At 39.0% G+C, this 17,078-nt stretch overlaps 1 protein-coding gene across 5 annotated transcripts in view; it reads right to left on the reverse strand.

The window, feature by feature from the left end:
- Nucleotides 1–17,078, reverse strand: part of gan (gigaxonin) — a 111,698-nt gene that overhangs the window by 37,843 nt on the left and 56,777 nt on the right. For 3 of the 5 annotated variants that reach the window (XM_043706668.1, XM_043706670.1, XM_043706669.1), the window contains exon 9: nucleotides 16,532–16,666. In XM_043706668.1, coding sequence (XP_043562603.1) covers nucleotides 16,532–16,666 — 135 coding nt within the window. Of the gene's footprint in view, nucleotides 1–5,605; nucleotides 5,922–15,264; nucleotides 15,379–16,531; nucleotides 16,667–17,078 lie in introns of those variants that run through there. The other 2 variants (XM_043706672.1, XM_043706671.1) reach the window with 2 other exon arrangements.

Below are 17,078 nucleotides of genomic sequence, written 5' to 3' on the forward strand. Positions count from 1 at the left end.
CTCCAAACCCTTCCTATTCATATACCCATCCAAATGCCTCTTAAATGTTGAAATTGTACCAGCTTACACCACTTCTTCTGGCAGCTCATTCCATACACGTACTACCCTCTGCGTAAATAAGTTGCCCCTTAGGTGCCTTTTATATCATTTCCCCTCTCACCCAAAACTTATGCCCTCTAGTTCTGGACTCCCGGACCCCAGGGAAAAGACTTTGTCTATTTATCCTATCCATGCCCCTCAATTTTGTAAACCTCTAGAAGGTCACCCCTCAGCCTCCGACACTCCAGGGAAAACAGCCCCAAAACTGTTCAGCCTCTCCCTCTAGCTCAAAACCTCCAACCCTGGCAACATCCTTGTAAATCTTTTCTGAACCCTTTCAAGTTTCACAACATCTTTCCAACAGGAAGGAGACCAGAATTGCACGCAATATTCCAACAGTGGCCTAACCAATGTCCTGTACAGCTGCAACATGACCTCCCAACTCCTGTACTCAATACTCTGACCAATAAAAGAAAACATACTAAATGCCCTCTTCACTATCCTATCTACCTGCGACTCCACTTTCAAGGAGCTATGAACTTGCACTCCAAGGTCTCTTTGTTCAGCAACACTCTCTAGGACCTTACCATTAAGTGTATAAATCCTGCTAAGATTCGCTTTCCCAAAATGCAGCACCTCGCATTTATCTGAATTAAACTCCATGTGCCACGTCTCGGCCCATTAGCTAATCTGATCAAGATCCTGTTGTAATCTAAGGTAATCTTCTTCGCTGTCCACTACACCTCCAATTTTGGTGTAATCTGCAAATATACTAACTGTACCTCTTACGCTCACATCCAAATCATTTATATAAATGACAAAAAGTAGAGGACCCAGCACCGATCCTTGTGGCACTCCACTAGTCACAGGCCTCCAGTCTGAAAAACAACCCTCCACCACCACCCTCTGTCTTCTACCTTTGAGCCAGTTCTGTATCCAAATGGCTAGTTGTCCCTGTATTCCGTGAGATCTAACCTTGCTAACCAGTCTCCCATGGGGAACCTTGTCGAACGCCTTACTGAAGTTCATACAGGTCGCATCTACCGCTCTGCCCTCATCAATCCTCTTTGTTATTTCTTAAAAAAACTCAATCAAATTTGTGAGATGTGATTTCCCATGCACAGCCATGTTGACTATCTCTAATCAGTCCTTGCCTTTCCAAATACATGTACATCCTGTCCCTCAGGATTCCCTCCAACAACTTGCCCACCACTGACGTCAGGCTCACTGGTCTATAGTTCCCTGGCTTGTCCTTACCACCCTTCTAATACAGTGGCACCATATTAGCCAACCTCCAGTCTTCTGGCACCTCACCTGTGGCTATCAATGATACAAATATCCCAGCAAGAGGCCCACTAATCACTTCCCTAGCTTCCCACAGAGTTCTAGGGTACACCTGATCAGGTCCTGGGGATCTATCCACTTTCATGCGTTCCAAGACATCAGGCAGTTCCTCCTCTGTAATATGGACATTTTTCAAGATGTCACCATCTATTTCTCTACATTCTATATCTTCCATGTCCTTTTTCATCTGCCCTGCCTTATTTCTCAAGTGTAGGTCAATTTTGCACCTTCTCTAGTAGGTACATCCACATACTGAATCTGAAAATTTTCTTGTACACACTTAACAAATTCCTCTCCATCTGAACCTTTAACACGATGGCAGTCCCAGTCTATGTTTGGAAAGTTTAAATCCCCTACCATAATCACCCGATTATTCTTACAGATAGCTGAGATCTCCTTACAAATTTGTTTCTCAATTTACCTCTGACTATTAGGGGGTCTATAATACAGTCCCATTAAGGTGATAATCCTGTTCTTATTTCTCAGTTCCACCCAAATAACTTCCCTGGATGTATTTCCAGGAATATCCTCCTTCAGCATAGCTGTAATGCTATCCCTTATCAAAAATGCCACTCCCCCTCCTCTCTTGCCTCCTCTTCTATCCTTCCTGTAGCATTTGTATCCTGGAACATTAAGTTGCCAGTCCTGCCCATCCCTGAGCCATGTCTCTGTAATTGCTGTGATATCCCAGTCCCATGTTCCTAACCATGCCCTGAGTTCATCTGCCTTCACTGTCAGGCCCCCTGCATTGAAATAAATGCAGTTTAATTTATTAGTCCTACCTTGTCCCTGCCTGCCCTGACTGTTTGACTCGCTTCTGTTCTCAGCTGTACCAATCTCAGCTCCTCCTGAGCAGCTCTAGCAAATCTCCCTGCCAGTATATTAGTCTCCTTCCAATTTAGGTGCAATCTGTCCTTCTTGCACAGGTCACTTCTACCCCAAAAGAGATTCCAATGATCCAAAAATGTGAATCCTTCTCCCATACACCAGCTCCTCAGCCATGCATTCATCTGCTCTGTCCTCCTACTCCTGCCCTCATAGCTCGTAGCACCGGGAGTAATCCAGATATTACTACTCTCGAGGACCTCCTTTTTAAATTCCTGCCTAACTCTCTGTAATCTCCCTTCAGAATCTCAACCTTCTCCCTTCCTATGTCGTTGGTTCCAATGTGGACAATGACCTCTTGACGGCCCCTCTCCCCTTTGAGAACATTCTGCACCCTGCCCGAGACATCCTTGGTCCTGGCACCAGGAAAGCAACACACCATTCTGATTTTTCGCTGCTGGCTACAGAAACGTCTGTCTATACCTCGGATTAGAGAATCCTCTCACACAATTGATCTCTTGGAACCTGACGTACCCCTTGTTGCATTAGAGCCAGTCTCAATACCAGAAACTTGGATTTTCGTGCCACGTTCCCCTGAGAATCCATCACCCACCCCCTACATTTTCCAAAACAGCATACTTGTTTGAAATGGGTATAGCCACAGAAGGCTCCTGCACTAGCTGCCTACCTCTCTTACCTTTCCTGGAGTTACTCCTATGTGACTGTATCTGAGACTTCCCCCCTTCCTATAACTGCCATCCATCACATACTGTTACTGTTGCAAATTCCTCATTGCTTCTAATTGTCTCTCCAACCGATCCATTCGATCTGATAAGATTCGCAACCAACGTTTATTGCAGATATAATCCGCAGTAACCCTTAAACTCTCTTTAAACTCTCACATCTGACAAGAAGTGCATATCACTCTACTAAAGGCCGTTTTTGCTCCTTCACAATCTACAGACCTAGGAAATAACACCGTCGTATTCCTCTACAAAACACTGCCCCAGATTAAATTAATAGCTATGGCTTATATTTTAAGTTTCATCAAGAGACTTATCTCAAAAAACATATAATCAAGAAAGAACCCATGTTACTCACTACTGCCGACTTTCTGCAGGTCACACTTAAAAACAATACACTTATCTGCTTCTGTGCTGTGAACTTCACCCAAACAGTTCCTCCAAGATCAGTTGTGAATTTCACTCTTTGTTAATTTTCCCAGATGCACTCTGATGTCAGCGATACATGAATTCAAACAGCAAAGGCAGTAACTGTGCAGGTTCATTGTGTCAGTTTCTTTCTCTCTCTCTCCTGCACTGACCTCCTTTGTCTGATCTTCTCCCTTTTAAAACTGCTGTTGTTTTGACATTTTTCCAAAGTTCCAAAACAATGCAACAGCATATAAAACATTAATTGCTGCTCCTGGAATTCGAGGATATCACCTCCAAAACCTAAAATACCTCAATAAAGGAGAAGATGTTACAGCCATAAATTTTTCCCGTCCTCCATGGGGAGTCCAATTAAGTTTTAGATTAATGATAATCCCCAAGATGTTGATAGTAGGGGATTCAGTGATGGTAATAAAACTGAATGTGAAGGGATGGTGGTTAGATTATCTTTTATTGGAGATAGGCATCATCTTGCATTTGCATGCGAATAAGACTTGCTTCTTTTCAAAGTTAAAAATCACATAAAACCAGGTTATAGTCCAACAGGTTTAATTGGAAGCAGTAGCTTTCAGAGCACTGTTCCTTCATCAGGTGGTTGTGGAATTCACAATTGCAAGACACAGAATTTATAGCAAAAGTTTCTGTGTCTTATAATTGTGTCCTCCACAAACTCCTCATGAAGGAGCGGCGCTCCGAAAGCTACTGCATCCAATTAAAGCTGTTGGACTACAACCTGGTGTTGTGCGATTTTTAACTTTGTACACCCCAGTCCAACACGGCATCTCCAAATCATGCTTCTTTTCAGTCCAAGCTCAGATATTGTCCAGGTCTTGCTGCATTTGGGTATGGGCTGTTTCAGTATCTGAGCAGTCACAAATGGTGCTGAACATTGTGCAGCCATCGGTGAACACCCTAACTTCTGACTTATGATGTAGGAAAGGTCATTGATGAAGCAGCTGTAGATGGTTGGGCCTTGTACACTACCTTGAGAAACTCCCGCTGAAATTTCATGGAGCTGAGATGACTGACCTCCAACAACCATAACTATCTTCCAATGTGACAGGTATGGCTCCTATCACTGAGAGCCCAGGGGAGGGTAGCCAATTGCATAAAAAATTGGCTTGAAGGTTGGACAGCATCATTTTTCAGATTGAAGGCCTGTGACCAGTGGTGCATCTCAAGGTTCACTCTTTTTTTGTCATTTATATAAATGATTTGGATGTGAACATAAAAGGCATGGTTAGTAAGTTTGCAGTTGACATGGAAATAGGTGGTGTAGAGGACAGTGAAGATTACCTTAAGAGTGCAAAGGGACCTTAATCAGATGGGCCAATGGACTGAGAAGTGTCAGATGGAGTTTAATTTAGATAAATGTGAGGTGCTGCATTTTGGCAAGGCAAATCATGGCAGCACTGACACAGCTAATTGTAAAGTCCTGGTGCGTGTTGTCGACCTCGGGATACAGGGGCATAGTTCCTTCAAAGTGGAGTCGCAGGTAGACAGGATAGAAATGGCTTCTGACGGAAATGGCTTCTGGCATGCTTGCCTTTGTTGGCCAGTGCACTGAGTATAGGAGATGTCCTGCTGCGGCTGTACAGGTGAGGTCACTATTAGTATACTATGTTCAATTCTGGCTTCTCTGCTATTAGAAAGAAACTATTAAAGTTGAAAGGGTTCAGAAAAGATTTACAAGGATGTAACCAGGATTGGTGGCTTGAGTCATAGGGAAAGACTGAATGGGCTGGGGCTTTTTTTCCTGGAGCACGGAGCCCGAGAGGTGACTTTATAAAATCAGGAAGGGCATGGATAGGTTGAATTGCAAAGGTCATTTTCTTAGTGTAGGGGAGGCCAAAACTAGATGGCATGAGTTTAAGGTGAGAGGGAAAAGATTTAATAGGGACCTGAGGGGCAACTTTTCCACACACAGGGTGGTGCATAAATGGCACGAGCTGCCAGAAGTGGTAGTGGAGGAGGTGGGCACAATTATAACATTTAACAAGCATCTGGATGGGTACATGAATAGGAGATGTTTAGAGGGACATGGGCTAAATGCTGGTAAATAGGATCAGTTTACAATGTCTGGTCAGCACCGACGAGTTGGACTGAAGGGTGTGTTTCCATGCCGTATAACTTTATGACCCTCAACTGTTTTAAATAATTTCATACAAAGCTATCAGTGTCACTCTACATATTTTATTGTAACATAAATCAAAATTTTTCTCTTTATTTAGCTGTAGGACAGGCCATCCTCACCTTTCAAACATTTACAACTGGATTTCATTTCCCATGCTTGATGCACATTCTGCACCAAAACAGCAACTTTATAGAACATATTTACCCACTTTGAGCTGTCTGCACATAACAAAGAAATGAATGCAAAGGTCATAAAATGTCTAAAGCAACACAAAAAGTACAAAATTTATCTAAATTAAACTTAGATCAATGTATTTAGGTTATAATTGAACTTAGAACTTACAGGCTAAATATATTGAGTTGGTTGAATTGGAAACGTAGTACTCATTCCAAACTTCATGCATTCATCTGTAAAACATGATGGCTTGTGTGACATGTGAAAGAATAGTAAAATTTCTGCAGCAAGTTGAAAATCAAATGTAACAGCAATATAGCCCTGATTTAATGTAAAATATGGAGAAATCTGTCCTAATTAAAACAGAGTGACAATGTTCCAGTCAACATTTATCTCACTGAGACAATAATAAGATTTTCTTTGTTCATATTCAAAATGTGCTATTTGCTGACAAATGAAGAACTATATCTTAGGACTGACTCAATAGATCTGCAAATCTCATACAGTTGAATACTAACAATACTGATGTAGCATTGCAGCAAACCTAAATGAGCTTTGATTGCAAGCAGTATCACCCACCTAATTAGGAAACCCTTACTAAGTTCAAAGTTTTGTCAGAATGAGGATACATTTTGCAGTCTGATGTTTATCCAATTTCTACCTAACACATCCCACTCACCATTACTTCATTGTGAGTTCTGTTGCAGAGAATAATAGTCAATAATAAATGCAAACCTGTAACTAGCCCAGAAATTCATATCGCCTCAGTGACTTCAGGAGTGCCACTCAAGCAATTACTATCCGCCACATAAACCCAAATTAATACAGTAGTATTCAAACAAAACTGTGATGATCTGAAAGAGCAGTCAAAATGAAGTTGAGTTCATTATTTGGCACCAGTTGGCATTGCTTGGAAAGGTTTATATGCAGGAATACTGACTGCAACATCATAACTGCAAACTGAATTCAGGAAGAATTTACATTTGCTTAGGAAATGGCAAATGTTTTGGAAACCTTTAAGCTTAAACTTTTTCATGTCTATTTGTATTGATGCTTATCTTATCTTCTCATCTATTATTATGGATGTTTGTTAACTTTATAGTACCAGAATAACCAAATAGCATGTTAAAATAAACAAAACAAAAACTGAGCTTCAGAAGTCACTGTAATGTCTTCAGAAGTGACCACAATTGCTTACTGATACAAATCTTACTCTGCTAATAATGGTTAGCAAAACAATTACATTCTGCTCATCTGTATACGCTTTTCCAATCTATTGGAGATGATATGATGACCTGAAACAAGAACAAATCAGGGCCTAAAATAATTGAACTTGTGCTGCACATTTGCTTGTCTCTTGATCTGTTTGAAACCTCAATGCTCTCTACGTCAGTAACACGGGAAATGAAGTCACCACAGGAAATGACGTCACCAACCCAAGAAACACAAACACATAAATAGAAAACAGGAATTATCAACAGTGCTTCGCCCGGAGACCCACTGAACATGGTATCTAGCAGTGTGACGAAACATTTGGAAAGGAACCTTCCAGCTCAGTGAGTAAACCTACATCCAGAACCTCAACCTGAGCTACTAAATCTTCTCAAAACATCCAGAACACAAGGTACCATTAAAGAAATGATTCCCAAAGTGATTTGGCAACGTAACTACAAAGAAACTAACTTACTTTCCCAAATAGGCATGGGAAAATTGTAATAAAAACTGAAAAAAAAACCCAGCATATGCTGTAAATCAGAAATAAAAGCAGAAATTGCTGGAAAAGTTCAGACGGTCTGACAGCGTCTGTGGAGGGAAATCAGAATTAAGGTTTTGGTATGAGTGACCCTTCCTCAGATCAGAGGACAACCCTCAACAGGATGGTTCTGAGGAAGGGTTACATGGCCCAAACGTTAATTCTACTTTCTCTCCACAGATGCTGCCAGATCTACTGAATTTTTCCAGCAACTTCTATTTTTGTTTCTGATGGGAAAATTATAGATGACCACTTCAACTAAAGAAGAAATGACCAAAACATCACAACATTCATTTAATTACATCACCTGGCTTGACTTGCCAAGCTATTTTATGCTTTAAGCTCAAACTTAATTCTGGTATTCTAACCAAACTTCTAGAGTAAGGTCTCATTCCAAACTTTATTTTCCAAGCATTTTAGACTCACAAAGGTCAGAAACAGAGCAGGCTTTCACACAATCTTTCTAACATCATTGTATATGGAAAGTGTACCAGAGGACAAGATGACTGCTAATTCGAAACCTCTCTGGTCAAAAAGCAATAAACCAGGTAATTATATATCAGTAACTCATGTAGAATCAGTTGTGGTCAAGCTTCTTTTAAACTATAATGCAAGATAAATACACACATAGAAAGGCTTGCCTTGAATAAGAATGAATTTGTAAAAACTATGTCAATCTGACAAATTTAACAAAAGTTGTTTGAGGAAATAACGGAATATACAGATATTGTATAGATGAAGTGTTTGCTAAGACATTGCATAGGAAGCCTGCTAATAAGGTTTGCATAAGTTATAAAATGGAATGTGGAAACCGGAATAAAAGTCTGTGAAAGCGCAGAAAACAGTCACAATTAATTAATATTCTTTAGACTGACACAGAGTATTGTTCTTCCACGGTTACAGCTGCTGTTCCTAACTATTTACCTTATAAAAGAAGCGGATTTGGATATAGAGGGCACAGAATTAAACTTTGTAGACAATATAAAACTCTGACAATGATAAACTGCAAAGAGGGGGCTGTAGGTTAGATGATGAGGCAAATAGATACATTTTAATAGGGAGCAATGGGAGATGATCCATTTTGGCAAGATAAAAAGAAAGCATATTCAGTAAATAGTGAAACAGTTAAATCATTTTAAAGCAGCAGTGACAGAGACAAGATTCAGATGTATAAAATTGTGTGAACAGGAGGATAAGTTGATGAAGCTATTTTTAAAAAAAATGGAATTCTTAGATATTATAAATGAATCATGACGCACATATGCCAAGTACAGCTGGATAAAAAGAACACTGGTTAGGGCAAATACTCAGTGTAGTGAAGGGAAGCTGGGTTTAGAAAGAATGTCACAGCCCTACAGAGGACATAAGTGACATTTTACAAGAAGGAAAATCTGTATTACATGGCTGCAATGAAGTGATTCCAATGTGGGAATTTGAAAATCTGTCCCAATACTTCTAAAAATTATTCCCCTTTCCACTGACATTCCCATGGTTTAAAAAAAAAATGTGGGAAAAAAGAGCAAGTGTGTTTCCAGTTTGTTTTATTGCAATCATGCTAAAAATGCCGAAGTTGACACTCACTTGTTCACAATACAATGGAAGATGTTGATGCACACTGACAAATGCTAACCACTGGCTGCAGTATTTCATTTCCTTCTGACCTATGCCAGATTCCTGAAGAAGGGCTCATGCCCGAAACGTCGATTCTCCTGCTCCTTGGATGCTGCCTGATCTGTTGCGCTTTTCCAGCAACACATTTTCAGCCCTATGCCAATAGTTTGCTTTTAATTCAGTTGGAAGCACTTTCATCTCTCAAATTCCACTGCAGCACTGTAGCGCATAGACTATTTCAACACCATACTGAGGAAATAAATACTTGCAGTACCAATTTGGTCTGTTATTTGGCTGAGTGTTAGGGATCCTGTACATTGACTAAAGAAAAGCCAGTTGTCCAAGCTTCCAGCATTCTTCCTTCAACCAATATGAATGTGATTCCATTATTTGATCATTCGTCCTGTTGATGCTTGTGAAAGCCAACTCCATTTGTCTACATAACAAAGAGTGCACTTCAAAAGTAAATTGAAATCTATTTGGAGGGCTTTTGATCAACTGGAAACATGAAGCAGCATCATATGAATGTGAATTATTTCTTCACAGAAAATAAGTATGACAAACAAAATTTTTATGGTTTTAAAAATATTGGTGCAATATCACACTGTGCCATTACTGGTTATTTTTAAAATGATCATTTGTGGAACCAGCAGTTTCATACAAGGAGGCAAAATATTCACCAGCAAGTCAAACAATAAAAACAGTTTTAAAGGAGAGTATGAAAATGGAAGTGTCCCAAAATTCAAGAAAATATTGCAGGCAATTCTCTCATATAGCTATACCTCTTAAATGACATCTTACTTCAGAGATACTTGTAAATACTTTGAAGTTACTCTAAGAAATCTGTTAAGTCTTTTTAACTTGTTATACATATTCTACGTACAACAGACCTTCTTGTTTTTTGTAAACTGGCATAATAACACATGCTTAATCCAATCTTTAACTACTTTTCTTAAAGAAAGAATTAAGAGATAAAGAATAACTCACTCTATCTCAACAAATCTCACGAGTGTAAGACAATTCTGTAGACTGATCCCAACTCAATAAACGTCCATTTAAAATAAAACTGCAACTGCTGTGGACAATGACTGTTAAGTCTGCTTAAAAAGTATGTATAGGCAAATACAAACAACAAGATTTAGGTGGTAATAAAATTAAACTGAATGCAAATAGTAAGGGCTACTATAGCACAGATGCAATAAAAGAATACTTGTCAATTCTCAAAACTCTCAAAAAACTTGGCTGAAATAGTTTTGTTATAGGTCAAATAATTGTCTCTAATCAAATAGGATGAATTTTCAACTTTAATGTAGCACTATTACAGGCTTAATATATCATTGCAAAATGATCAACATTTATTGAATTTAATAGAAGAATGAGAGGCATTTCCTTAGAATGGAATGTCATGGTCAGAGAACAAAAATGACTGATTTATAATCAAAGCAAATAGGACGACAACTAAAAATCAATGGCACGTTCAAGCATTAGCAAGGTTCATTGGTAGCAATATTGCCACTGGATCTGAAGATTGTAGTTTTCACTACAAGTCTGAAGCACATAATCTAAGCAGAGGCACTACTGTAGTGTTGGAGGGATGCTGCACTGCCCTTCAAATTAGATTACTCCTAGTTCCTGGGGATGCAAAAGATCCCTTACTCGAGTTGAAAGGAAACATGGGGTTCTCCTACTCTTCTGGTCAATATTGCTCTAAGCGTTCCCATTATCATTCAGCACAGTGGATCAGCTCTATTTGGTTCCACTCCTATTTGTCTTATGACAGTCAGGGGAACATTTATATTGGCTTTGCTTCCCTATCCATCCAGTAATTTCTAGCGTCCCCCAAGGAGATATTTTTGACCCCATTACATTAATCATCTACACCATGTCTCACGGTGACATTATCTAAAAACCCAACATTAATTTCCACTGGCTAATGGATGACAACTGCTCTATCTCACCAGCATCACTCTCAACTCAACTCTTGTCAAATTATCAGGCTGCTCATCCACCATTTAGTACTGGATGACAGAATGTTCCACCAATTAAGTTGGGAAGATCAAAGGCATTATTTTGGGTCTCTGCTCCAAACTGATTCCTTGGCAACCAAGATCATCCCTCTTCCTGACACAACCGGAGACCAGGTCAACCTGTTCACAGCTTTGGTGACATATTTGAAGCAGAAGTGAGCTTCTGACCTCATATGCACCCTATTCCCAAGACTACCATTGCATCATCTGACATTGCTGGAGTGTGTGAAAAAGGCTTATAATATGCTATTTTTGTTTGAGAACCTGGATTCTAAAGTATACATAAAACTGATTTTTGGTTTTAGTTCTGTGAGGAGGGCTATTTTCTTAAAAAAAAGAAGGTAATTTTCAAGCAGGTAATTCAAAACACCCTGAGAAAAAATGTGACTTCAGCAAAGTAAAATAAGAAGCAACCCGGGGGGCCAAGTGCTAAATTGTTTACCAACTCAAACTTTTATGATCTACAGAGACAGATGGTCAAGGGCCACAACCAGCTAAATTCAAAATAAAACATTGATACCTGGAAAAAGGAAGCTTAGAGAGAGTCATATCTGTTAACTCATGCACAAAGTCACCAAAAGTGAATGCTTTTGATCTCAGATAGGAGTATCAGATAGTTATCAGATGACTGGGATTAAGTGACTGGAAAGGATATCACTGAGAAGTAGGGTTGAATCTCCCTTTGGTGTTTATGAAATTTTCAAATTTGTCATATGTGCATTCCTATACTTTTTCTTTTTGTGTGATAAACTTGTGTTCTTTTATTAAAAGTACATGAGTAGCCTTGTGTGAATATGTTCAGTGACTGACCACTCCAGTAACCAAATTGCAAAAATAAAACGTATAGTTTATCAAGCTAGGTTTCACTTGCCCAGAAGTATCATTTCGGGATCATAACATGCAGCACTGTTGACAATAGTTTCCATCACTTCATTGCTGATTGAGAATAGACTGCTGGGGCAATAACTTGCCAGACTGGATGTGTCCCATTTTCTTAGACAGAATATTCCAGTAAATACCAGTGCTGTAGGTGGCATGGTGGCTCAGTGGTTAGCACTGCTGCCTCACAACACCAGGGACTCATGTTCAATTCCAGCCTTGGGTAACTGTCTGTGTGGAGTTTGCACATTCTCCCAGCGTCTGTGTGGGTTCCTCCAGGTGCTCTGGTTTCCTCCCAGGATCCAAAGATGTGCAGGTTAGGTGAACTCGCAATGCTAAATTGCCCATAGTGTTCAGGGATGTGTAGGTTAGGTGCATTAATCAGGGTAAATGTAGAGGAATGGGCCTGGGTAAACATGTTGGTCCAAAGGGCCTGTTTCCACACAGTAAGGATTTTATTCTACGATTCTACTAGAATGGCTTGATGAGTTCTGGAGCATAAGTCTTCAGCACCATAACTGGAATGTTGCCAAGGCCTAAAGCTTTTCTGTATCCAATGTACTCCGTCATTTTTTGATGTCACAGGGTGAATCAAATTGGAAAAAAATTAGTATCAGTAATGGTGAGGCCCTCATGAGGAGACTGAAATGAATCTTTGATTTGGCACTTCTGAGTGAAGTTGACCGCAAATGTTTCAGTCTCCTATTTTTGACTCTCATGCTGGTTTCCTTTTTATTGAGGACAGGGATGTTTCTGGATACTTTTTCTCCTGCTATTTATTCATTCCTCTATTATTATTCACGACTAGATGTAGCAAAACTGCAAATCTTTGCCTGTGGGATTTCTTGGCTTGATGTTTCATTTAGCATGCAAGTAAGCTGATGTTGGTTTACCAGGTTGGCATCTTATTTTTAGCTATATTTGTTGTCCAGCTTATGTTCCAGGGTAGTAATAGACTGAGAAATATGCTTAGCCATATGAAATGTCAGTTTTCATATATTTACCTTGTACTATGAATTTTACTATTATTCTTGATAAATGTTTGTGGGCTTCTGTGATAAATAATTAACTGTTGGGTTAGAGTCAGTCATAGAGATTTATAGTACAGAAAAAAATCCCTTTGACCATTGCTGGTCAAAAACAACCACTTAACTATTATAATTAAATTTTTAAGCACTTTGCCCAGAGCCTTATGACATTCCTGATGAACGGCTTATGCATGAAACGTTGATTCCGTTGCCCCTCGGATGCTGCCTGACCTGCTGTGCTTTTCCAGTGCCACACTTTTTGATATACCCTGATGCGCCTTGTCATTCCAAATAACATTTAAGAAATATTTAAACGTACATGGAGGTTTCTGCGTCTACCAGCCAGGGAGGCAGTGAGTTCCAAATTCTCACCACCTTCTGGGTGAAAAAGCTTTTCCTCACATCCCCTCTAAGCCTCCTGCCCCACTCATTGATCTCTCCACTAAAAGGGAAACGGTTTTTTCCCATTCATCCTGTCTTCACCCCTCAATTTTATAAATGTCAATAATGTCCTCCACCAGTTTCCTTTGCTTCACGGAAAACAACCCCAGTCTATCCAATCTCTCTTCATAACTAAAACTCTCCAGCCCAGGGAATACCCCGGTAAATCTCCTCTGTACCCTCTCCAGTGCAATCACATTCCTCCTATAATGTGGATTCCAGGACAGCACACAGTATTTTAAGTGACATCGAACCAATGTTTTATAAAGTTCCTGCATCACCTCTCTGCTCTTAAATTCCATGTCTCTGCAAATAAAAACAAGTTTCCCATATACATTCTTAACCATTTATCTACCTGTCCTGCTGTCTTAAGAGACTGACTGATGCATATACTGATGCTTCTCAGGGTCCTGCCATTCACCATGTATTCCTATGCCTTATATGTCCTCCCAGTTGCATCTCCTTACACTTATCCAGACTGAATTCCTTTTGTCACTGATCAGCTCATTTGACCAGCCTGTCTATATCTTCCTGTAATCTCAGGCTATCCTCCTCACTATTTACCATTCCACCAAATTTAGTATCATCTGCAAACTTACTGATCAATATTCAAGTCTAAATCATTTATATATATATCAAATAGCAAGATGCCTGTGGAACCCGACAGGGCATAAGTATCCAGTTACAAAAACCCCTTGATCATCACCTGCCACTTCTAATAGAAGATTGCTGCCAATACTGGTTTTGTAAATAAAAGGATGTCATACAAGCATCACATATTGTCTCTGCAGATGTCCAGTTTCATACAAAGGTCAAGCGGTTAGAACAATTCATAATGATTACTTAGTAATTGGATCATTTAAAATGAGAAGATTATCTATGGAATGTACAGTTTAACAATGGAGACAGGAAAAGGACAATTCAAAATAATTAAGCTATCTGTATATTTCTGATTGAATTGCTACTTTCAGGTTGTAATTGGGTTAGAATGAACAACTGAGAATCTAAATTGTTTGTGTGTCCTAGACTTTATTAATTGCAGCTATTGGTTGTGCATTGGTGGTCTATTGACATAAATGTGAATGACGTGCTGATCATATTAATTGTATTATGCAAGGTATGAGTCAATTGTTTTTACCAAAGATGGTTTAAGAAATTCAGTGCTAGAGCGGGATAAATCCAACACAAAAGTTATACAGGTTAACAGAAGATAGAAGTTAAACAGTACCAGAACAAATGGTGACTGGTGTCTGAGCTGCTCCAGGCAGTAAAGGCTGTGTATAATTCAAACTATCATCTGATTTACAGAGTTACATTATTTCTGAATAAATGCTCTTATTTTGGTATACCAAACCTATTGACTTCCATATTTTTGTCATGTTAAGAACACAAATAAAGGTTCAAGACATTTACAGGAACTTAACGCCATCAAGTTACAGACTGTGGGTAGACATAATTCTGTTGTTGCAAATAGTCCAGAACAACTCATAGACGCTCAGTTTTAAGCTGCTGACTATGTTGTGATGTCTCCTATTTAACATGGTGGTACGATCACACAACATTGTGGAGAATGTGCACTTTTTGAAAATGAGACTTTGGTCCACAAGGGCTGTGTGGTGGTCATTCCCAATAATAGTGCCAGGGACTGATGCATCTGAGACAGGTAGGTAAGTATACACAATGGCATGTAGGTTTTTTCCACTTATGTCGGTTCTCTCACTATCTTATGCAATTCCATTATGTCATTCCAGACAAATCCAGCTTGGTCAATAGTATGTAACCAAGCTACTCTTAATGGTGGACCTTGAAGTCCTCTATCCAGAGTACATCCTGTGTTTTTGATATCCTCTTTCAAGTGGTCTGAAATCTGAAGAACCACTGATTTATCTGCTCATGGAGAACAATGGGTGGTAATCAGCAGAAATTTTCATTCTCTATGTTTGACTTGATACTATAGGATTTAAAGACATTCAGAATCAATGGTGAATATATCCTGAGTCAATAAGAAGTACACCTAGAACCACATCTCCTGACTGAAACCTCTGGAGGATCTTTGCTGCTGGAAAAACTGGACTTAGTCAGGGATAGTGATAGGAATCTGCAACATGGGCTAAAAATATGTGATTTGGTGGGTATGATGAAGTTCAACTGCTGCTTGACCAATCTACGGAACAGCTTTCTCAATCTTGGAAAATGTAACCAGATATTAGTGAGTAGCATTTTACAGGGTTAAAATTGCTTGTTATTCTTTGGAGAAAGTGAGGACTGCAGATGCTGGAGATCAGAGTCCAGAGTGTAGTACTGGAAAAGCACAGTAGGTCAGGCAGCATCCAAGGAGCAGGAGAATCAACATTTTGGGCATAAGCTCTTCATCAGGAATGGTTATACTTTGGTCACATCTGGTGCTAAGGTCAAAACTGGGTGTCTGCCTGGTTTTATACTTTTCTATAGTAGCTTGAAGGAATGGAGTGGTTTGCTAGGTCATTTAAGAATGCACAAAGAGTCAGCCACATTGCTGTTAGTCTGGAGTCACATAACGAGATCTTCAATGATCAGATGTCAATCTAATACTTTTATGGGCACAACTATTACTAGTTTCAGGTTTATTAACTGAATTTAAATTTAGCAGTTCCACTGGTGAGGTATGAACACATCTCCAGATATATACACAGGTCTCTGGATTAGCAGTCCAATAATGTAACCACAATATTGCTGTATCCATGTATAATCATCAGAAAATGGAAGAATTAATTTTTAAAAGGCTGTGATACGACAATCTAATCACTATTGTTAGGTTACTTTGTACCTCAATAGAGATCATCAATTATTTGAACTTGTTATTACAGCTTTTGTATAAAAATTGATTTAACACACATCTCTCTCATTCAATTGAATGCAGTGACTCAAAGTAAACCATAATGATCACCAATACTTAGTTTTCAAGATGGAATCCAAAGTTTGCTTGGATGTTTGCAGCTAATGAGTTCATTATCAGTATTATTATTAATAATAATAACTGTTATTAAAAATTCTTTTGATTTCTAACAATAAGCTTGCCTTTCTGAGGTTAGTGTAGCAAAGATTGCATCCTTGCTTTGGGTTACCTTTTGAATTGATCATGGTAAAATTCTGATCTGCAGGTGACCATTTCATTGCTTTCCGCATCATGACCTTCACGGCTGCGAACACCACCAAAAACATATAGTTCCAAGCCAACACCACATGCTACTGCACCAAACCTACAATGTAAAGAAACATACATTAAAAAGACCTACTTGCAAGTTTGATGCATCTAGACAACATTTAAAATGTAAATATTAACAGTCAGTCAGTCATACATTAGGCTTCCTACATCAAATGAAGTACAACAATTACAATTTACGGGGTTTAGGATGAATTCCTGAAGTGCATTTTTTTTCACTTAAGAGGCTCTATAAACATGTAGAGTTTTACTGTGGTTATAAAAAGACCAATATGTTGACAAACAGGCCTGAAATGTATTTCTCATTATTGTCAAAGGATTATTTACTGGTCTCCCCATCCCCTTTCTTTGATTTTCAATGAAGATAAATTTTGTAAGTTAAATATTATTAGAATCTAGATTTCACTGGTAGAAAACAATTTGCTTTTGTTACAAATACATCTCAGGTT

This window comes from Chiloscyllium plagiosum, chromosome 17 (assembly GCF_004010195.1).
Source record: "Chiloscyllium plagiosum isolate BGI_BamShark_2017 chromosome 17, ASM401019v2, whole genome shotgun sequence".
NCBI classification, from domain to species: Eukaryota; Metazoa; Chordata; class Chondrichthyes; order Orectolobiformes; family Hemiscylliidae; genus Chiloscyllium; species Chiloscyllium plagiosum.